The sequence below is a fragment of the Periophthalmus magnuspinnatus genome, chromosome 20 (assembly GCF_009829125.3).
Source record: "Periophthalmus magnuspinnatus isolate fPerMag1 chromosome 20, fPerMag1.2.pri, whole genome shotgun sequence".
Taxonomy (NCBI): Eukaryota; Metazoa; Chordata; class Actinopteri; order Gobiiformes; family Gobiidae; genus Periophthalmus; species Periophthalmus magnuspinnatus.
Genome location: NC_047145.1, coordinates 10,601,547 through 10,623,254, shown reverse-complemented (window position 1 = coordinate 10,623,254; position 21,708 = coordinate 10,601,547). Strand labels below are relative to the sequence as shown.

Below are 21,708 nucleotides of genomic sequence, written 5' to 3'. Positions count from 1 at the left end.
AATAGATGAAAGGATGAAAATGAAAATTAAATGAAAAACAATGTCAAAGATATAGATTGAATATACAGTTTATTGCACATTACAGTAACATTAAAATACAAATACAATTATGTTACTTGTTGATCTAATTCTAATTAATAGTAAATTGGTTTATTGCCTACACTAGTATTTGGAAAAAGACTACTTCAGACATGCAAAATAAATTCACAAGAGACTATTTTATTACTAAAATTCTAACATCTCTCTCGGTGACAACTATATAGATTTGTTCTTGTTCTTTCATGACAAGTTGCATTGCTTCCTAGTGCTCATATCCCTCGTTGGTCTCGTATCCAAGGGTGTCCCCCAGGTGCTGCTGGGCGAAAAAGGCGCGGGCCATCTCGTTAATGCGGTCATAGGCACCGATTGATTTGAAGTACTCCACGTAGTTCCAGAAGTCTGAGGTGGAATAGGGCCAGTAGGGAACAGCAGGAGCCTCATCATAGGGCACTGAAAGGTAACCCACAATCTATAATATTAACTAATCCTAAATATATCTGTATTATATCTATCTATCTATCTATCTATCTGTATCTATATATCGATATCGATATCGATAGATAGATAGATAGATAGATAGATAGATAGATAGATAGATAGATAGATAGATAGATAGATAGATAGATACAGTTTACAGATAAATCTTTGGAAATGTACTATACCTGAAGACAACTGAATTTTCAATAAATGAGAGATGAACAACATTCATTGGGGCTCAATATTGCATTTTCTGTTTGCACTAGTGGAGAACTTTATTTATTTTATTTATTTTGTAGCACAGTAACATTTCAGTTGCAGAAGGTACAATCATTGTTTGCAGTAAAGTAATTGAAGTAACCTGAGAGTTGTAAAGAAAGGCAGGCAACTCTGGAAGTCTAAGACAGGAGAATTTTATATACCATCAGTACAGGACCCAGAGACATAAAAACTACGCACATAGGATGATTATCCATTGAAGTCTGGCTATTGTTGCTTCGAATGTAGGGAGTATTTTAATCTCTGATGACATAGGTCATTAAATGTGAACAAGGAGCAAGCTGTCCTTGGTACAGTAGAGTAATATGAACCATATATAAATGTTTAATTCTTTCCATGTTTTTGCTTATAAAAATTCATTTTGGAAATCGTGTACTCGTTATATTGAGCTTGAGTGTTATTATGTCAGTGTCATAAAGTATAAAATATGTATATATATATATACACTGAATTTATTTTGAATAATTCATATTTTGGACCATTCACAGTATATGTTATATGATCAAAATGTGCAGCAATAAACAGATTTATAATTATAAAATGGGCACAGTGTATTACATAATTTTACCATGTTAACAATAATACAATTTTAGCCTACCTCCTTCTGGGACAATAATTCTGGCCTCTGCAAGAAGAGGAAAAACAGGCAGAAATTAGCATTCCCAAACATTCCACATTTTTAGGCACAAAGGTGGGATTGAGCTTGGGATCCTGGCAAACGGAGCCTTCTCCCAATGGACTGTGAGATTCCTGCTTCCTCCTCAAATATTTTTACTGGGCATTTGCAAACTGTAGGACACACAGTCTAGTGAACTCAGCACAGAGAGACCATTGTGCAAAAAGGTTATAATAAGATTGTGGCTGGGTATTACTTTTTCTCTTTTCAATTGCAGATACCAATGCTAAAGTTAGTTGGTCATTTAAAGTTGAACTATGTAACTTTTCAGGTGGAGCGTCAGCTACATGCCTGTCTCCAGGGAGATATTATTGCTTTGCTCAGAATGCCACACAATGTGGCACTGATCTAACTCTATGGAGACAAGCTTGGCACCACCAGGTCAGGTTGTAGTTCATATCCGTGTAGTTCATATCCTACTCAAATAAGAATGCACGTTTTTCAAGGTACTTTGAACGATGAAACCAACATGCAAAATATATCACTCTAATAATGTGGAACAGTCCAGACACAGCAATGACATCTGTATGGAGACAATCACGTGGACCATCTACCAGAAAAGTTACATAGTCCACCTTTAAGTTTTGATGACAAAAGTAAATCTCACCACTGAAGTAGCAGACGAAGACACAAAGGAGAACACTCAGCCAGACTAGCCACTTCATAATGACCTTAAAAATAAAAAACACAAACTCACTCAAATTTTTAAATTGTAATTATAAGAAAGGTTTTTAAGAATTGTACCTGTAAAGTCTTGTGCAGTTTTGTAGAAGTGCTGCTGTTCACTGAGTGGGTCACTGTGGAGTGTGGGGCTCAGGGCACAGTGGTCCCCACCTCTCTCACGTGCATGAGCATTCACTTGTGCACGAGCTTACACAGTCCAGAGGTCCAGAGCCAAGTTTGCACATAGCTCCTATTTGGGCTGTGTGCAAGAGCTGTGGCATATGCTTAACATTAGGCCATTATCTCTTTTTGTGTTTTCTTGATGTATTACTTAAGCAAGTACAGGATATATCCATCCATCCATCCACCCATCCATTTTCTTCTGCCTATCCGGAGCCGGGTCGCGGGGACACCAGTCTAAGCAGGGACTCCCAAACTTCCCAAACTTCCCTCACCCCAGACACGTCTTCCAGCTCCTCCGGTGGGATCCCAAGGCGTTCCCAGGCCAGCCGAGAGACATAGTCCCTCCAGCGTGTCCTGGGTCTTCCCTGGGGCCTCCTCCCGGTGGGACATGCCCAGAACACCTCCCTAGGGAGGCGTCCAGGAGGCATCCTGAGCAGATGCCCGAGCCACCTCAGCTGGCTCCTCTCAACATGTAGGAGCAGTGGCTCTACTCCGAGCTCCTCCCGTGTGACTGAGCTCCTCACCCTATCCCTAAGGGTGCGCCCAGCCACTCTGCAGAGGAAACCTATTTCGGCCGCTTGTATCCGCGATCTTGTCCTTTCGGTCATTACCCAGAGCTCATGACCATAGGTGAGGGTAGGAACGTAGATTGACCGGTAAATCGAGAGCTTCGCCTTCCGGCTCAGCTCCTTCTTCACCACAACGGACCGATACAGCGACCGCATCACTGCAGACGCTGCACTGATCCGCCTGTCAATCTCACGCTCCATCCTTCCCTCACTCGTACAGGATATATTCTTTAGGTCATTAGCTTTTCTAATCAATCAAAAAGTAATGCATCAATTAAATCTTCTATCTATTTTCTTTACTTAATCAAATTAATAATAAATAAATCCCAGTCAAAAGGTTTAAGTGTTAATGTTTTATTTTACATTATTAATGAAAATTGCAAACTGTGCATTCAATCACTGAACAGTCACTGCAGTTCATCTAACTGAAGTACTTAATTAAATTAAAGTCACCACCTGTAATTAGACTGGCCGGCCTGTTCCTGTTGTAGGTGGTAGGAGGTGTCCTTCTGTGGTGATATGTGATAGCACAGAGAGCACAGATGAGCTTGAAAAAAGGCCAGGTGAGAGGGAGGGACCAGGTGAGGTGAGGAGAGAACAGGTTTCACATCCGTCATCTACTGATGAAAAAACCCTAATTAACTTTTAGATAGTAGCTTTAATAGACTTCCGATTTCTACTTATTTAATCATTTCCACTTTAAACATGCACTATGCAACATTTCTGTTGGAGGAATCACTGTGCACCATATGCACATTGCTATTACATTGCCTGGAACACTCCAGAATATGTTATTAACTTTTATATTTATTAAATTACCGGTAGGTGTTTTTATTGTGGCCTAGTGGAAGATAGATAGATATGTTATAAAATATTCCAATAATGTCTCCATGGAGACAAGAAGTTACATAGCGTACCATTAAATTCAGAAAGATTAGACAAAGCCGTTATTAACTATACATTCTGGCTAATGTGTAATGTATATCCCATTCCACAATAGAACCAGCAATCTCTCTGGTCAGTGCTTAACCTCACAGGGTGTTCAGATCACATCCGGTCTGGTCTGTCGGGATGAGCTGGCACAGTTTGACTCCTGCTCTCTGGAGCTCTGCCTCAGCCCTGGCTCTAGTCTCCATAGACAGGGTACGATTCCGGGCCAAGATCCAAGCAAACTCCACTTTAAAGACCCGCATGATATCAGTGCAGGAGTACACCACGGCAACGCTGGTGTAGTCTGTGTACAGCACCCAGTATGTGCCCACGGGAGACACTGGGGACAGGAGAGAAATGTCATTATATAATTGACAAACTGGTCCATGGCATTTCACTATAGCAAGCAGCAGATTTTCATTTATGTGTTTTTATTTTTGAAAACTTGCAACTAACTACTATTTTTTTAGAATGTAGTGTGAGCAGTGAGCAGCAGGCGTAGATAGGTGGTAGGTGAAAACAGATATTTTGTGAGCACTCAAGCCACAAATGCAAGACAATCCAGGATTACTCAACCATGCATGAATCAACCAGAAAAACAAAAATGCTTAAAAGCTGATAAATGTTTTTACATATTACATTATTAAATTATAAAATGTATGTAATAAAACTATTAACTAGCTGTTGTTGGCTTAGAGCGTCTTAAAGCGTTTGAAATCTAATGTACTGTTCCATAGTTACTTGAACAAAACATAATTACTATTTCAGTCCGATTTGAGAAAAAAAGTTACCTGGGTTTCCTTTATCCTGGGATGAGTTGATATTGGGTATTTTTTCACATAATTTGAATATTTATTAACAGTTTAAAAGGCGGATTGGTGCATCTATATGAAATGATTTTACTTTGGGTAGATATAACGAAAGTAGTATTTACAGTAGGAGAAGCCGACCCCGAGTTTGGCTGGTTCTGACTGGTTTTTGACAACTGCAGTGCCCTCTATTGGTGTTAACTTCCCTGGCTCCTCCCTACAACAAAAACAGTTTTTAATGCATTTTCATCAATACATTACTTAGAGGACTAGAATAGCAATTAGCGTGTTTAACTTATTTTTGTAAACATTATTATGTAATTTTCGTCCTATATGCACTGCCACTTTAAACTTAGGTGTGCTCTTGTTTTTTTCACCATGCCAACTACAAAGTCAGCTCTGCCTGATCAAAGTCTGGATCCCATAGTGTATTAGAGACTGTTTTAGAGCAAGATTAAAAACTCATTCAACTGTATCCATGTAGCTTCTTTCTTTACGACTCTTTAGTGATGCCTTAGTAGCTGCAGTAAGAGCAATCAAACCTAAAATCAGACTTGCATACTCACATCTGTTTGTTGAGCACCTGGATAGTCCCATCTGGTCTTAGAGCATAATTAGCCTCGATGCACTTCCCTCTCTCAAAGGATGCTGGGAGTTTGGTTATCTCAAACCAGCGGCCCAGGTACTGTAAAAATATAACACTGAGTCCTAAATATACAGCTTTGTTCAAGATAAGTGGAAAACTTAAACAGTACATATTGACACCCCCCCCCCCCCCCCCCCCCCCCCAAAATATAGGTAGGCCTAGACCCACAGAAATATTGCTGAAAATGGGCCTAAACATCTAAACTCTGACCACAACAACATTGCAAATAGAGTTGCAAAACTGGGTAGTACTGAAGGCCAAAAGAAGAGCGTGAGAGGGCAAATGGGATGAGAGTAACTGGTCTAACAGGTATCTACACTTCAAAGTTCACCCCTGCAGCCAGGTGTTTGTAGTTAGAAACACCTGGCTATAATCAGAGCAGTCTTACCTGATATTACCAACTACTTCAAATTGCAGAGGCTACTGAAGGCAGCACAAACATAGATTTAGGAATGTTTGACCAGAAAGCTGCAAATTCACCTAGTTTGTAAGTTGTAGGAACAGTAGACAGTGCTATTAAAACACTATAAACAGTTTAGTAGAGAAATAAGTGGATTTAGTGTTTAGTTCCACTTGAAATATTTGTAATTTTATTTTTTTATTTTCGTGTTGCATGACTTACCCGCTGCAGGTCAAATGTCTTCTGTACAGTAACATCAGGACATGGCCCACAGCTGAATGTCTGAGCTGACACCAGAGGAGCCATCAGGAGAAGGAGGTACACCCACATGACTGCAGTACACAGGTACAAAAGAGTAGAGTAGTAATACTTAAACACTCCAACTGATTACAAATGTGAGATCCTAACTGAGGTTTAAAATATGTAAAATACGCAGTTTTTCACTTATATTAAAATAGATGCCTTAATAGTAGTAAGAAAGACACATGTAACACATTTTTGCAAACCTAAAACTGAGTAAAAAAATTCTAATAAATTAATTTTAAAAAGATAGAAATAATCACTGCTGGTGTCATAATTTTCAGCTAAATGTAAACTAGTATAAATTGAATCTAATTTTACTTTAAGAAGCCCATAAAAAATTACAATTTACTCTCTGACCATGTGTGTACATTCCATTAGTGGCCACACCTGTTTGACTAGTTTTCATTCAGTCGAGTGGGTGCCTTTGTTTTACGTTAAATAAGCCCTACAATAATGAGAAGTAAAATACTGTAGTGTACGTGTAGACTCATAACACATTTCAGCAAGGCAAAATAATAATACTAAATGAAATAAATATACCATACCATTTATATTTACCAAAACTATAAGTTATTGTATATAGTCAAGTCAAGTAAAACTACAAATATGCAAGTAAAATATCACTGTAAATACTATCATGTACTTCTAGTCTATATAGGGTACTGCAATGGTTGTAAAACTACCACCTAAGATAATATCCCGAGTATGACCGGATCTAAACCCAGACTATATTAGGTCTAAATCAGGGCTAAATCAAGTCTAAAATAAGACTAAATCATGGATAAGATAGTTCTAAATAATTAAACCCAAAGGAGCACAAAAACATTTATATATTTGTCTCTGATTTAAACAAATACTCAAACTGCAGCACCACAGTTTTAGAAATACTGGTGTTTTGTGTTTTATCTGGGCTGTATTCCCAAACAGAGACTAAACCAGGACTAAACCATTACTCAGCACAACAGGACAAAACTAGAACTAAACCAAATACTAATCATAAACCAATACTAATCATAATCCACAGCTGGCAACTACAATGTAACTAAGATTTACAATTTTCCCCACAGTATTTGAGTTTAAAAGTGACTTGGTTGCTTACCTGTGGTGTGAAAGCTGAGGTGTAGGTGCAGTCCTGCTTTGTCTGAAAACACTCTCAGACCTGCCCATAGACTATAATGCAGTTTAGGTTACATGAGTCACCAGCCACTAGGAGCAGCAGCGTTGTTACCAAACGTCCCAAATGTAATGTCACTATAGCTACAGCCTATGAGGTTATCCAGGATTACACATTATAACGTTAGTTTTTTTGTGCTGTTTCGTCCATTGTTCAGTCTTGGTTTAGATGGACAAATGTCACGCAGCTTTGGGGTTAATTCAGTATCACAACATCAAAGTGGGACTAAGCTGGAACTAGGTGTGGACCAAACCTGGACCAGGACTAAACACAAGGACTAGAACAGGACCAAACCAAGTCTACATCAGGACTAAACAAGGACCAAACCAGGACAAATATGAAAGCACCCTGAATCTATAGGCAATTCAGTCAAAATGAATGGATTAAAATGTCTTCAAATATAAAATATACAGAGGACAAAGCCTCCAAAGCCCACACTCAATTAAGGTGAGACACAACAGGCAAAAAAAAATAAAAAATAAAATTTAAATAAATAAATAAATAAATATTAAATTGATTGCTGTTATGAGCTCTTGTTCAGTACTTTTTTGGTTTTGTTTTTCTCTGTTTTTCTCTCTTTTATTCTTAGATTTTTATTCCCAGTTGATGATTGTTGCTATTGTTTTAGTCATAAGTACTTTCTAATCTTTCTTTCTTTCTAATTAAGTATTTTTGAGAAAAAAAAAACATTGCCAAAATGAACACTACGTTTATCCTTTCAATTCCACTAGATGGCAGCACATAGATGCATTTTGATCTATCAATTTAAAAGGAGGTCAGTGCAACAAATATTTTTTTCATTATATATTATTTATTGTAAAGAGTTGTAGTATATTGTAGGCATGTATATATTGTATGGCATTACATGCATTTATTCTTTAAAAATGTCTCCTGAAAATTAAAATATTTGATTAAAACTTCCTCTATCAGTCATCATTATCATCATTATACTATATTCTGCGTACAAATTAGTGCATACCTAGTCCACTTCAGTCCAAAACGTCTCTCCCTCACATAGTGTCATCTAAACAGCCAGTCTGATCCGTTGGTATCAGCTCACATGGTTTGACTCCTGCTTTCTCCAGGATTTCTGTAGCGTTCCTCATGGTCTCCTCAGACGGGAATCGGGACCGGGCCAGAATCCAGGCGTAGTCCACGTGAGAAACCCGTAGTATATCAGTGCAGGAGTAGACCACGGCAATGCTGGTGTAATCTGTGTACAGTACCCAGTATGTACCTACAGGAGATACTGGAGACAGAAAAGAAGAAATATAAATGTATATGTACATGTGTGTTTGGTGTATTGAGTGATTGATCTGTTCTTTGTCATTACTGTCATTACTACTGGAAAGTAGTAGTACAGAAAAAACGTACAAGTAAAAGTACAGTTACGTGTCTGACACTGTACCTGGTTACAAATACAAGTAGTTCTGCTAATTTTGTACTTAAAGCCACAGTATGTAATTTTTTTTAGTCAATAAACATACTAAAATAAAAGCATGTTTTTCATTTTGGTCTAGCACTAAAAAACATATGTCCTTACTGTGATCAGATTTGCCTCTCCTTAAATCTGACTCTTATTTAACATGGTGAAGAGCCTCTTGCTGTTTGTTTCCATGGAAATGTAATGCATTTTGTAATACATTTTCCACAATATGACACTTATCTCCTTGGGGAATGTATGGTTTTACCTTTCTATTTCCATGGAATCATGCAGGTGATGTGCCACCTCCACAAAGTTACATACTGTACCTTTAAATAATACCTTAACTCTTACAGCCATCCCTAATCCCTTAGTGTAAGGTATAATTATTATAAAGTGATACCAATAATACCACTCAAAGTACTAATCAGTCTTTTACACAAGTTTATAGCAATTTAGATCTGTCTTTTTATGTGTCATGTGTGTTTGTAGGTAAAGAAATTCTATATACATTTCACATATCAACCTATATCAGTATAATCGTAGATATATTGCCCATCCCTTATGTCTGGTAGGCTGTGATGCTCAATATAAACGTTTAAAGCGTATCCCAGTGTACTTACAGAAAGAGAAGCTAACCCCAAGTTTGGCTGGCTCTTTAGGGTCTGTAACCACTGCAGTGCCTTCTATACTCCTCCCTCTCTCCTCCCTTTGGCACAATGGGCAAGGACATGCAAATACAAAAAACAAATTAAACTAAACAAAAAAACAACTGTGATCTTCATATAATTTGAAGATAGGGTAGGCCTACATGATCATATCTCCATACCCACATCTGTTTGTTGAGCACCTGAATGGTCCCATCTTCTCTCAGAGCGTAGTTAGCCTCGATGCACTTTCCACTCTCAAAGGATGCTGGTAGTTTGGTTATCTCAAACCAGCGGCCTAGGTACTGTCAAAGGAAATGTTTGTCAATTAAATTTTGATATAGTGTCTACTACACTCCTGCTACTACGATTACTATTTCTACTACTACTACATAGCAAAAGTTTCAGTGGTGGTCATCTGGACACTGTTTTTGCTATCAAGACGTTTTGACTCCCATTCAAAAGCAATTTTCAATTTTATGGTACTGGTTTGAGGCACTAGGATTTATATTGCTCTGAGTTAGATCACCAAAAGGAGAAGTTTTAGAGTGAAACTGCCCTGTCCTTGTTTACTAGTTAACTTTATTGTGGGTAGTTATGCCCCTATTTCTATATCTAATACTACTACTACAACAACTACTGCTGCTACTATTGCTACTACCATTTATATTACTACTACTACAACAACAACAATTTATATTCTTACCACTACCACAACAACTATTGCTGCTACTTCAACCTAGTATTTATATTGCTACTACCGCTACTATTGTTACTACTGCTACAACAACAGGCCCTTTTAGGACTGTCACAATAACTACTATAACGATAGTTATTTTTGGGAGTCAACATTTATCGTGGGCACTTTTTCTTTGTACTAGTGGGTAACTTTTTGTTATGTTTCTGCACTATAATAAGATCAGAGCTGTAGAGGTTTGAATAAATAACTTATATGACTCATTAAGTGCTTAAATTATTTATTGCAGCTCATGTTTATTCACAATACTGTACATATTAGGGCTGCAACAAACGATTATTTTAGTAGTCCACTATTCAAACAATAATTTCTATTGTAAATTTAGATTTTCAAAACAAATTGTCAGCCAGATAAAGACCGAAGGCTTCTAAAAAGTCAGATTTACAAATAAAGTGTATTATTGTATTGTACGAGGGCTACTACAACTAAAATGATTTATTTCAGAAATAATTTAGTATAATTACACGGTACAGGTCGAATCCCGACTGTACACCGATGGTTGGACATGCGCCACAGCGCAGGGTCTGAGCGGACACCAGAGGAGTGAGGAAGAGGAGGAAGCACACCCACCACATGATTGCACCACTGCACAGGAAGGATAAAATAGATTAGCAAATACTTATCTCACTAAACATTATACCTGGGACTAAAATAATAGACCTTTACCTCTAAACCTCTTTAATTGTTTATTTAAATGTATATAACTGATTTTTTTTAAGTGGACAGAACATACTTTACATAATCTACTTACAGTACACATACCAGTACATTCTTTTGGTGAACGCACCTGTTAGTCTGGTTTACATTCAGTGGTGGCTTCTTTTGTTTTGTGCAAAATAACACATTAAAAAAGTAAATATTGCATTAAATGCCAAAGATAATACTTCCTGACTATTAGAATGACAACGTAATAAATATTATCATATTATAATAGTTAATTTAAATGTTTATGCCTGTTGCATGGTGATTGTACCATACTGTAAATATAATGTACCAAGTTTACCAAATATCTGAAATTACTAATCCCAGCAACCACAGCCTATTAGCCTAATGCAAAGAATTACCATTTCTCTCAACATGTTTTGAGTTCAAACAAGACATTCTTACCTGTGTGAAAGATGAAGTGCAGGTGCAGTTCTGCTTTGTCTGAAAACACTCCCAGACATGTCCACAGTTGTTACGTAACAACACACCCACTAGGGGTAGCAGGTAGTACCCTCCCACCCACACAATCAGAAACAACTATACTATACATCAAAACCACACACTTGATGTAAAGCAGTGGTGCTCAACCTTTTTATCCACAGACTTTTACCATTTTACCTGTGAACATGGTGGTGACCCTGACATCCTTCTACTACCTGAGGAGCTACTGTCTTATACAAAAAAACCAACTATTTTCTGGTTAGTAGAGATGTTATAGAAAAATAATGATTACAAAATAATGCCATTCCTTCATAAAAATGTAGTATCATAAGAATCCCTGGGCACCCCCTGAGAATCTTGTCCTGACCCCGAGGTTGGGAATGACTGATGTAAAGGTTTCTGGGTTGTTGGGTTTTTAAAAAAAATGTAATTTATTTTTTGCAGAGAATAAAGAGTTTGGTCTCAATGAGGTTTTATTAACAAACTTCTTAATCCTGTATCTTAGACCTCTACAAACATGTTCTGAAATGATTGAGGTACATGTACGTATTGGTTTAGCTCCACATATTTCTCTCATGAGTTAATTGTAGTCCTGGAAATGTTTAATATATATATTAAATATTCATGATATTAATCTAATCACGGTACCATTCATTCAAGCCTTTCAAAAAACTGCAGTGTTTTTTTTTTTTTCTGGTTGAACAAATCATTTAGTATTTTCTTTTTTTTTAACTGTCAGGTTAAATTTAACATTAATGTGTAATTAAGTAAAAAGGAGATCATTTTGGTCACAAAACTAAAACTAAACACAACACTCAAAACACATTACTCATTTACTCAGTATTCATTAAAATATGAATATGTTCATCATATTAAACTTTATTGTAAAAATTAAATTTCAATGTCTTCAATTGTAAAATAAATAGGCAGGAACAATTAAGCTATTTTACTTAATAATTAAAGGAACTTTATGTAAGATTTAGAATTTTATTCAATAAACTTTGACCTATCTGTGTCGTCAGATGAGGTAAACATGTTCAAATTAAATATGGGTTTTATTGGTGACATTCCTAATGCTGATTTATTCAGTACAAAAACATTCGACATAATGTTTTAATTTACTTATGTTATCATTTGGTGTTTTCATTCAACTAGGTTATCCAATCAGAAAGCAGAATGAGTCTCATGAGTCTCTCATTTAAGTTCCCAGTTTTAAGGTTGAAATCCAGTTGGTTTAAACCTAAAAGGACTCTCTCTGATCTGAATGGTCACAACCTAAACCCCAGCAACTACAGCCAATTATTAATCAGTGCTAGTGCAGCTTCTGCAGCTCAGTGAACTCTGGAGGTTCTGAGCTTTCACATGAGGCATGGACTGCCCATATACTGAGCATGAGAAAGGCACTGGCAACCCAGATTTAGTTGTGATTGTAGTGGAATCTTTAAAAAAAACCAAAAAAAAAAACCAGAACAGGCGACAGAGTTCCTTTAAAATTTTCAAATTTAGATATACATGTTAAAATATTACGTTATAATCAAAGCTCTCTAAGTGGTGTTCAAGTATCTTATTCGGCCTATCGAGAAATCAGCAGACAAATACCTCCCACCAGCACTCCCCCCTCACACATAACTGAATCCTGTATCTGTAAAAATAAGTCAGCTCCACATCTGTACAAATTTATCTCTGCTCTGAGCCCGTCTTTATTCATCCTTGCAGAACTCCTGGTCAGTAGACCTCATTTTGAACAGATCCACCCCCTCCTCCAGCAGTAGTCCCTGGGCGTAGCGTGTGGCCTCGGCAGGCAGAAAGCGAGAGCGCCCCAGGATCCAGGCGTACTCCACGTGGAAGATGCGAAGGACGTCAGTGCACGAGTACACCACGGCCACAGTGGTGTAGTCTGTGGAGAGCACCCAATACGGGCTGTACGGAGTGACTGCAGCAGGGAGACACAGGGCATAATGTTAAATGATAGACATTTTATAAGAGAGAGAGAGGGGGAGAAGGAGAGAGATTATTATTCATTTCAAATAGTTATTTTCCCTTGAAAAAAAACGTACTTAGAATTTGTTTTATTCACATCAATATTGAAATTCCGAATTCAAGTTTGTATTAACCGTATTAATTTTTCATTCAGTCGTTTCACTGTGTGAGAGCATAGACAGTTTATAAATGAGAGAAACAGCTGGTACTAGTAACAAAAAAACAGATTTATTATTCATTATATCATCATTTTGACATATTTATTTATTCAATTATCTATCTTAAGATCAGAAACACATTTTTAAAAACTATTATAAAACTGATTATTTGCAATGAAAGTATATCGCTTGGGAATGTATTTCATATGGTATTGATAGAGGTGATATAAAACATTCAGTCCAGTAGACTACTCACAGTAGGAGAAGCTGATCCCGAGTTTGGACGCTTCTCTCGGGTCTGGGATGATCATCGTGCCCTCCACTTTCCTCGTCTTGTCTTTGCTGCCACACACAACAAATTAACTCAATTAGAATACTCTTAAATACGTCCATGATTAGAAGTAAAGACGTGGAAGTTATAATTCCTTGAAGAGTTAGCTAACCAGCATTATAAAGAGCATAGGGAGTCGTGCCAATGAAATAAACATTTTTATTGGCTGTTCTCGGCGCATTAAACTGATTCAGCCAATCACATTTAACATAATGAGCGCACGCCTAAAGCTAAACCTTGCGGGCTAAGTAAATTAACATATTAGTTGTGGGAATTTTCGAACTATAACAAGCAAACTGAAGGGTATATAAACGTTTTAGGTAAATAAAAATACGCAAGTAAAAATAGTTTTGATATACTTTAGGGTAGACAGCGAAAATGTACATGTACATGTACCTGGCTAGCTTTCTTTTTAAGTGAGTATTTTCTAACGCTATCTTACTGAATGGAAAAATAAGCGACCAAAAGGCCATACCCCACACATAAATGATACAAATTTCTTTCAAATGTAGAACCTGAATATTTTATAAAGTGGAGTAACCTACAGTGATTGTTCAGCTATAACCAAATAGGCAATCGATAATTTTAGACAAGCCTACTTACTAATACTGTTTGTTGATCACCTGGATGGTCCCATCTTTTCTTACGTCGAAGTTGGACTCAATGCACTTCCCTTTGGCAAAGGATGCTGGGAGCTTCTCTATCTCATACCAGCGACCCAGGTACTGTCAGAGGTAATGTGTGCTGTTAAACTGTGTGTACATAAAGCCTACATACACAGAAACACGTGTATCTTTACCTTCTGCAGACTGAAGCCCGGCTGCACTTTGGGCGAGGGACAGGGGCCCCAGTGGTACGTCTGAGCCGACAGCAGAGGCAGCAGGAGGGAGAGCAGGTACAGCCACCACATGACTGCACTCAACACGGAGGTCACACAGATTAAATAGCATGTACTTGGATTCTTTCAGATATAAGGCCCTTTGATGTAAAGAGCATTGACTTCTTAACTCACAGAAAACAAAACCGAGATAGTTTCTTCCTTTGGTCCTCATAGTGTATTTCATTAGTCTTCTATACTGAGACGTGGCTGCCACACATCAGTCATATTTACTCTGGTAAAGTGGATGGATGAAGTATCTTTCCCAAGGACACAATGACAATATCAACTGGGGATTTGCACTCTCAACCTCTTGCAATGTGTTTTTAAAATATAGTCCCAGTACCAATAGATGTATCATTTAGAGATTTTAAAGATATAATTTGACACAATATAATCTTGATATATTCTTGATCAGTGCTAGTAGGTGTATAAATAAGTTTTGTGTATCAAAGTTAGTACAGATTTCAAACTAAATTAAACATTAAAGAAGTTTTTCTTAATATTTCAATATCTTATTATCATCCCTGACATATGTACATTTTCACAAGATTGTATTTAACAAGACAATTAGCAAAATGTGGTTTGTCTTTATCATAATAATTTTGTTCAATCAAAAATGTTTAAGAAAATAACCAAATATTTAAAACTTCTCTTACCTTGTGGTTGTGAAAAGCGCTGCTTTGCCTAAAACAGTGTCTCCTTCTACCACAGACTCAGAGTTCACATGACATCACTCGCCTCTCAGTATCACCATTGTCATCATGTGCACATTCTCTTGAGCTTAACCATAATGCACGCAGAAGGCTTCATCTGTTTACTGCACAGGGGAGGATTGTATCGCTGGGGTCAGTAAACACATGATCCTAAATATTTAACATCATTTTTAGGCCAGCAGTCAGTGTTGAAAAATGCTCATTTTACTGTAGCAAATAGTGGTTTTACCCTTCGATTCCACAAGATGGAAGCAAATCCCTATTATAAAGTCAGATCTAGCTGCATTTTATCATAACATAAGCATAACACTGTCATAGTCTAACTGTGTTGTATTTTATTGACAAGATGGAGAATTATACCATTTTTATTTTTCATATATTTATCTTATTGGTGGGTATCAGATGACATCACAACATTCTATAGGCCAATGTTTAATACAGATGGACCTTTGGAGAATTATTTTTTTTTAAATAAACATAATTTTATTATAGAAACAAATCTTGTATCCCATTGAATTACAGAAAATAAAGTGTTCAAGCAATCTTTCTTTCTTTCTGTACTAGATTATGAGATATAATATACATGCAGACTTCAGGCTCTACTTTGAAACCTTTAGATCCACTCTTTCACTCAGCCCTTTGCTAATTTATAAGGGACTATTTGATAGACTGCCTGAAGATCTGTCTGTTTGTTGTTGGACTCTGATACATATTCTGCCCTCCCTAGACACTGTACTGTACTGCACTGTACACTGGCAGATAGCGAACAGACTGGAAATGAATACAGCCTTGAATGACTTTGGGTAATTTTTATTGTTTCATAGCTCCAAGTGCTTTACTTTGTAAAAATGTAAAACAGACACAGAAAACATAATACGTCTCTGAATAGAAAATGTCACATAAAACCGTGACTGTACAAGGCTAGCACAGGTTAGCAGTGGCTAGCTACTCAAATAAACTGGTAATGACAATGAGCAACAACGTAAAATCCGCTAGCACAGCTAGTAGCAATTAGCATGCGTAAAAACGCAAACACGATCTAATTAGCTTATAAATATGGTCAAATGGAAAACACATTTGCACATTTGCACAAGTCAAAGCGACATAAACTTACAGGCATATGCTCCCTTAAACTCTGGAGAAGATATTTCACTACTTTCAGCACACAAACTGCTGCTCCGACTTATAACGGGCAGAAAGAACATGGCGGATATTTCAACTTCCATTAAAAAATGCAATATGACATGCGCCCACTAGAGGGCAATGTTTCATCACTTGTTCTTAAAGGGACAGCAAAATATGGTTACTATATTTTGCTTTCCAAAAATGGTCCATTTTTGGGAAGCAAAATATAGTAACCATATTTTGGCCATCACAATAGACACACAAAACCTTGACAGTGAGCCGTTTCAATGGGAGAAAAGACCAAACGGGTTCATTTGAACTCAAACTATCTGCGCTAGAAAAAGCACTACACTGCAGAGTAGAAGATGAATCAAAGTTAATAATTCAAATTAAAGCTATTTGTTCATATATTTTTGGGTTTAGACCAGATTTTAAAATGTAAACATAGCTTGTAACTTTCCTGTCACCATTTCCTTATCCACGTTTTTATGTTTTTTATTATTATTTTATTATTATATATTTTGTAGCCATGTTTTTTTGTCCCCTCCCCGAACCGCCACCTTAACGTGGTGGAGGGGTTTGAGCACCCGAATGATCCTGGGAGCTATGTTGTCGGGGGCTTCATGCCCCTGGTAGGGTCACCCATGGCAAACAGGTCCTGGGAGACGGGTCTGACTAAGAGCGGTTCAGAAGCCTCACATGAAGAAGAAAAGAACAAGGCCAGTTACGTCGCCCGGACTGGCGTTACCGGGGCCCCACCCTGGAGCCAGGCCTGGGGTGGGTGCTCGGCAGCGAGCGCCTGGTGGCCGGGCCTTTCCCCACGGGGCCCGGTCGGGCCCAGCCCGAAGAAACGACGTGGGGCCGTCCTCCCGTAGACCCACCACCTGCGGGAGGAGCCATGAGGGGCGGGTGCGGAGAGATCCGGGTAGCAGTCGAAGGCGGGGACCTCGACGACCGGATCTCCGGACATGGAGACTAGCTCTGGGGACATGGAATGTCACCTCGCTGGGGGGGAAGGAGCCTGAGCTTGTGCGGGAGGTTGAGCGTTACCGGCTAGATATAGTCGGCCTCACCTCCACGCACAGCTTGGGCTCTGGAACCCAACTTCTTGAGAGGGGTTGGACTCTCCATTTCTCTGGCGTTGCCCGCGGGGAGCGGCGGCGAGCTGGTGTGGGCTTGCTCATTGCCCCACAGCTCAGCCGCTGCGTGTTGGGGTTCACTCCGGTGAACGAGAGGGTCGCGTCCCTGCGCCTTCGGGTCGGGGACAGGTCTCTCACTGTTGTGTCGGCCTACGGGCCAAACAGCAGTGCAGAGTACCCGGCCTTCTTGGAGTCCCTGGGAGGGGTACTAGACAGTGCACCAACCGGGGACTCCGTTGTTCTCCTGGGGGACTTCAACGCCCATGTGGGTAACGACAGTGACACTTGGAGGGGCGTGATTGGGAGGAATGGCCTCCCCGATCTGAACCCGAGCGGTGTTTTGTTATTGGACTTCTGTGCTAGTCACAGCTTGTCCATAACAAACACCATGTTCGAGCACAAGGGTGTCCATCGGTGCACATGGCACCAGGACACTCTAGGTCGGAGGTCGATGATCGACTTTGTTGTCGTGTCATCTGACCTCCGACCGCGTGTCTTGGACACTCGGGTGAAGAGAGGGGCTGAGCTGTCAACTGATCACCACCTGGTGGTGAGTTGGATCCGCTGGCGGAGGAGGAAGCCGGACAGACCTGGCAGGCCCAAGCGTATTGTGAGGGTCTGCTGGGAACGTCTGGCGGAGCCCTCTGTCAGGGGGGTCTTCAACTCCCACCTCCGGGAGAGCTTCTCCCTGATCCCGGGGGAGGTTGGAGACATGGACTCCGAGTGGGCCATGTTCTCCACCTCTATTGTTGATGCGGCTGCTCGTAGCTGTGGTCGTAAGGTCTGTGGTGCTTGTCGCGGCGGCAATCCCCGAACCCGGTGGTGGACACCGGAAGTAAGGGATGCCGTCAAGCTGAAGAAGGAGTCCTATCGAGCCTTGTTGGCTCGTGGGACTCCTGAGGCAGCTGATGAGTACCGGCAGGCCAAGCGTGCCGCGGCTCGGGCAGTCACAGAGGCAAAAACTCGGGGTTGGGAGGAGTTCGGGGAGGCCATGGAGGAGGACTATCGGACGGCCTCAAAGAGATTCTGGCAAACCGTCCGACGCCTCAGGAGGGGAAAGCAGTGCTTCACCAACACTGTTTACAGTGCGGGTGGAGAGCTGCTGACCTCGACTGGGGATGTTGTCGGGCGGTGGAAGGAATACTTTGAGGATCTCCTCAATCCCACTGTCACGTCTTCCGAGGAGGAAGCAGAAACTGGGGACCCAGGGGCGGACTCGTCCATCACCCTGGCTGAAGTCACTGAGGTGGTTGGCAAGCTCCTCGGTGGCAAGGCTCCGGGGGTGGATGAGATCCGTCCTGAGTACCTCAAGTCTCTGGATGTTGTGGGACTGTCTTGGCTGACACGTCTCTGCAACATCGCGTGGCGGTCGGGGACAGTACCTGTGGAATGGCAGACCGGGGTGGTGGTCCCTCTGTATAAGAAGGGGGACCGGAGGGTGTGTTCCAATTACAGGGGAATCACACTCCTCAGCCTTCCCGGTAAGGTCTATTCCAGGGTGCTGGAGAGGAGAATCCGACCGATAGTCGAACCTCGGATTCAGGAGGAGCAGTGTGGTTTTCGTCCTGGTCGTGGAACACTGGACCAGCTCTATACTCTCCATCGGGTCCTCGAGGGCTCATGGGAGTATGCCCAACCAGTCCACATGTGTTTTGTGGATCTGGAGAAGGCATTCGACCGTGTCCCTCGTGGTGTCCTTTGGGGGGTGCTCTGGGAGTATGGGGTCCGGGGCTCTTTGCTAAGGGCTGTCCGGTCCCTGTATGACCGGAGCAGGAGCTGTGTTCGCATTGCCGGCAGTAAGTCAGACCTGTTCCCAGTGCATGTTGGACTCCGCCAGGGCTGCCCTTTGTCACCGGTTCTGTTCATTATATTTATGGACAGAATTTCTAGGCGCAGCCAGGGGCCGGAGGGGGCCTGGTTTGGGAACCACAGGATTTCATCTCTGCTGTTTGCAGATGATGTTGTCCTGATGGCTTCTTCGAGCCAGGACCTGCAGCAGGCACTGGGGCGGTTTGCAGCCGAGTGTGAAGCGGCTGGGATGAGAATCAGCTCCTCCAAATCCGAGGCCATGGTTCTCGACCGGAAAAAGGTGGTTTGCTCTCTCCGGGTGGGTGGTGAGTCTCTGCCCCAAGTGGAGGAGTTCAAGTATCTCGGGGTCTTGTTCACGAGTGAGGGAAGGATGGAGCGTGAGATTGACAGGCGGATCGGTGCAGCGTCTGCAGTGATGCGGTCGCTGTATCGGTCCGTTGTGGTAAAGAAGGAGCTGAGCCGGAAGGCGAAGCTCTCGATTTACCGGTCAATCTACGTTCCTACCCTCACCTATGGTCATGAGCTTTGGGTAATGACCGAAAGGACAAGATCGCGGATACAAGCGGCTGAAATGGGCTTCCTCCGCAGAGTGGCCGGGCGCACCCTTAGGGATAGGGTGAGGAGCTCGGTCACACGGGAGGAGCTCGGAGTAGAGCCGCTGCTCCTACACGTTGAGAGGAACCAGCTGAGGTGGCTCGGGCATCTGCTTAGGATGCCTCCTGGACGCCTCCCTAGGGAGGTGTTCTGGGCATGTCCCACCGGGAGGAGGCCCCGGGGAAGACCCAGGACACGCTGGAGGGACTATGTCTCTCGGCTGGCCTGGGAACGCCTTGGGGTCCCACCGGAGGAGCTGGAGGACGTGTCCGGGGTGAGGGAAGTCTGGGAGTCCCTGCTTAGACTGCTGCCCCCGCGACCCGGCCCCGGATAAGCGGAAGAAAATGGATGGATGGATGGATGTTTTTTTGTGTATGTTTTTTTCATTAATTGATTCAATATCAGCACAAACCCATTGCATGAGCCATCGTCATGGAAATGTGACATCACCTGTTACATCGGTGATGATGTCAGAAAGCAAGGTTTTAAGGCAAAGATAGACAGTAGTAGACAAGACAGTTCTTCACTTTACAGAAGCATTCGAGCAGATCGCCACAAACTACAGAGCTGAGACTCAGTAAGACAAAGACAATCGAACAAATGAACAAGATGTTTGCCTTTCACCAGTGGAGGAGCCAGAGAGCCGCTTCCCAAAAACCATACTCCAAACCAACTGGGAGGAGTGGTTTAGGAAAAAAGACTCTCACAATGCAGGTTAATGAACCATCTACCATTATTCAGAAACAGAAGATGGAAAAAATGATGGATGAACTGATGTCTGCGATGGAGAACCTAACCATCTCTGAAGGCCTCAGTCTGAAGGGCAGGGGATACTGGCAGGTGCCTACCTGCTCAGTGACAGAGCAGAAACCAGACCAGAGACATAACAGCTTCATGGAGTCCTTGATTCAAAAAGGCTACATCCATAAGCGCCAAGAGCAGAGGAGAGCCAATCGAATCCACAAGAAACACCAGAAACATAGATGTTTCAACAAGGACATCGTGAAGCACTACAAGCAGCGATCAGTCCAGAAGCTGCGGATCAAACAGAGGCAGACTCAGCGTCAGCAGAGACCTGCTCAGCCTCTGACTCAGCCTCAAACTCAGCCCCAGCAGACGAGAGCCAATCAAATCCACAATAAACAACGGAAACATAGATGTTTCAACAAGGACATCGTGAAGCACTACAAGCAGCGATCAGCCCAGAAGCTGCGGATCAAACAGAGGCAGACTCAGCGTCAGCCGAGACCTGCTCAGCCTCAACCTCAGCCTCAGCAGAAACAGAGACCTGTTCAGCTTCAAACTCAGCCTCAGTCTCAGCCTCAGCAGAGACAGAGACCTGCTCAGCCTCTGACTCAGACTCAAACTCAGCCCCAGCAGACGAGACCCAATCAAAACCACAAGAAACAACGGAAACATAGATGTTTCAACAAGGACATCGTGAAGCACTACAAGCAGCGATCAGTCCAGAAGCGGCGGATCAAACAGAGGCAGACTCAGCCTCAACCTCAGTCTCAGCCTCAGCAGAGACAGAGACCTGCTCAGCCTCAACAGATTCAGCCTCAGCCTCAGAGACAGCCTCAGCCTCCACAGAGACCTGCTCAGCCCAGAGATTTGGTCATCAAAGTCCAACTTCAGGACCCCCTCCAAGACAGGAGCGTGAGGTTCCAGGAGACTACTGGACACGCTGTCCGAGGTCCCAGGAGAAGTAGCAAGTGGAGGGCCAGGAGAGGGCAATATGACAAAAGGAACTTCCAGAAGAACCACCCGGAGAGGACAGGAATGGTCCAGGAGACGGTCTACAAGCAAAACCATTACAAAAAAAGTAGAACGTTCAGGAAAGCAGCCCAGAATGGCT

The 21,708-nt window shown here is 41.4% G+C and overlaps 4 protein-coding genes across 4 annotated transcripts; all 4 read right to left on the bottom strand.

Moving 5' to 3' along the window:
* Window positions 1-242: 242 nt before the first annotated feature.
* otos (otospiralin) lies at window positions 243-2,358 on the bottom strand. Its single transcript, XM_033986274.2, has 4 exons — window positions 2,216-2,358; window positions 2,079-2,142; window positions 1,394-1,420; window positions 243-489 (listed from the first exon to the last, which is right to left on the bottom strand). Exons 2-4 carry the CDS (start codon window positions 2,134-2,136, stop codon window positions 302-304), a joined length of 273 nt encoding a protein of 90 aa, XP_033842165.2. The 5' UTR covers window positions 2,137-2,142; window positions 2,216-2,358; the 3' UTR covers window positions 243-301.
* An 871-nt stretch (window positions 2,359-3,229) lies between these two features.
* On the bottom strand, window positions 3,230-7,128 carry LOC117388326 (apolipoprotein D-like). Its single transcript, XM_033985841.2, has 6 exons — window positions 7,074-7,128; window positions 5,894-6,003; window positions 5,192-5,310; window positions 4,751-4,842; window positions 3,922-4,156; window positions 3,230-3,506 (listed from the first exon to the last, which is right to left on the bottom strand). Exons 2-6 carry the CDS (start codon window positions 5,999-6,001, stop codon window positions 3,500-3,502), a joined length of 561 nt encoding a protein of 186 aa, XP_033841732.1. The 5' UTR covers window positions 6,002-6,003; window positions 7,074-7,128; the 3' UTR covers window positions 3,230-3,499.
* Window positions 7,129-8,158: 1,030 nt separating this feature from the next.
* Window positions 8,159-10,550, bottom strand: LOC117388688 (apolipoprotein D-like). Its single transcript, XM_033986273.1, has 4 exons — window positions 10,440-10,550; window positions 9,401-9,523; window positions 9,195-9,276; window positions 8,159-8,397 (listed from the first exon to the last, which is right to left on the bottom strand). Exons 1-4 carry the CDS (start codon window positions 10,548-10,550, stop codon window positions 8,159-8,161), a joined length of 555 nt encoding a protein of 184 aa, XP_033842164.1.
* A 2,271-nt stretch (window positions 10,551-12,821) lies between these two features.
* On the bottom strand, window positions 12,822-15,137 carry LOC117388413 (apolipoprotein D-like). The gene is made up of 5 exons (XM_033985958.2): window positions 15,127-15,137; window positions 14,390-14,502; window positions 14,194-14,315; window positions 13,516-13,601; window positions 12,822-13,054 (listed from the first exon to the last, which is right to left on the bottom strand). Exons 2-5 carry the CDS (start codon window positions 14,498-14,500, stop codon window positions 12,822-12,824), a joined length of 552 nt encoding a protein of 183 aa, XP_033841849.1. The 5' UTR covers window positions 14,501-14,502; window positions 15,127-15,137.
* Between the last annotated feature and the right edge of the window lie 6,571 nt (window positions 15,138-21,708).

What these genes read in the sequence shown, in the direction of transcription:
- otos (XM_033986274.2), bottom strand. Translation starts at nt 2,136, where the DNA reads ATGAAGTGGCTAGTCTGGCTGAGTGTTCTCCTTTGTGTCTTCGTCTGC. An exon ending in CTTCGTCTGCTACTTCAGTG is followed by an intron (nt 1,421 to 2,078) that starts GTGAGATTTACT and finishes CTCTTCTTGCAG; the next exon opens with AGGCCAGAATTATTGTCCCA. An exon ending in AATTATTGTCCCAGAAGGAG is followed by an intron (nt 490 to 1,393) that starts GTAGGCTAAAAT and finishes GTTACCTTTCAG; the next exon opens with TGCCCTATGATGAGGCTCCT.
- LOC117388326 (XM_033985841.2), bottom strand. Translation starts at nt 6,001, where the DNA reads ATGTGGGTGTACCTCCTTCTCCTGATGGCTCCTCTGGTGTCAGCTCAG. An exon ending in CAGGTGCTCAACAAACAGAT is followed by an intron (nt 4,843 to 5,191) that starts GTGAGTATGCAA and finishes TTTTTGTTGTAG; the next exon opens with GGAGGAGCCAGGGAAGTTAA. An exon ending in CGGGGTCGGCTTCTCCTACT is followed by an intron (nt 4,157 to 4,750) that starts GTAAATACTACT and finishes TCCTGTCCCCAG; the next exon opens with TGTCTCCCGTGGGCACATAC.
- LOC117388688 (XM_033986273.1), bottom strand. Translation starts at nt 10,550, where the DNA reads ATGTGGTGGGTGTGCTTCCTCCTCTTCCTCACTCCTCTGGTGTCCGCT. An exon ending in TGCTCAACAAACAGATGTGG is followed by an intron (nt 9,277 to 9,400) that starts GTATGGAGATAT and finishes TGCCAAAGGGAG; the next exon opens with GAGAGAGGGAGGAGTATAGA. An exon ending in TGGGGTTAGCTTCTCTTTCT is followed by an intron (nt 8,398 to 9,194) that starts GTAAGTACACTG and finishes TTCTGTCTCCAG; the next exon opens with TATCTCCTGTAGGTACATAC.
- LOC117388413 (XM_033985958.2), bottom strand. Translation starts at nt 14,500, where the DNA reads ATGTGGTGGCTGTACCTGCTCTCCCTCCTGCTGCCTCTGCTGTCGGCT. An exon ending in GTGATCAACAAACAGTATTA is followed by an intron (nt 13,602 to 14,193) that starts GTAAGTAGGCTT and finishes TGTGTGTGGCAG; the next exon opens with CAAAGACAAGACGAGGAAAG. An exon ending in CGGGATCAGCTTCTCCTACT is followed by an intron (nt 13,055 to 13,515) that starts GTGAGTAGTCTA and finishes TCCCTGCTGCAG; the next exon opens with TCACTCCGTACAGCCCGTAT.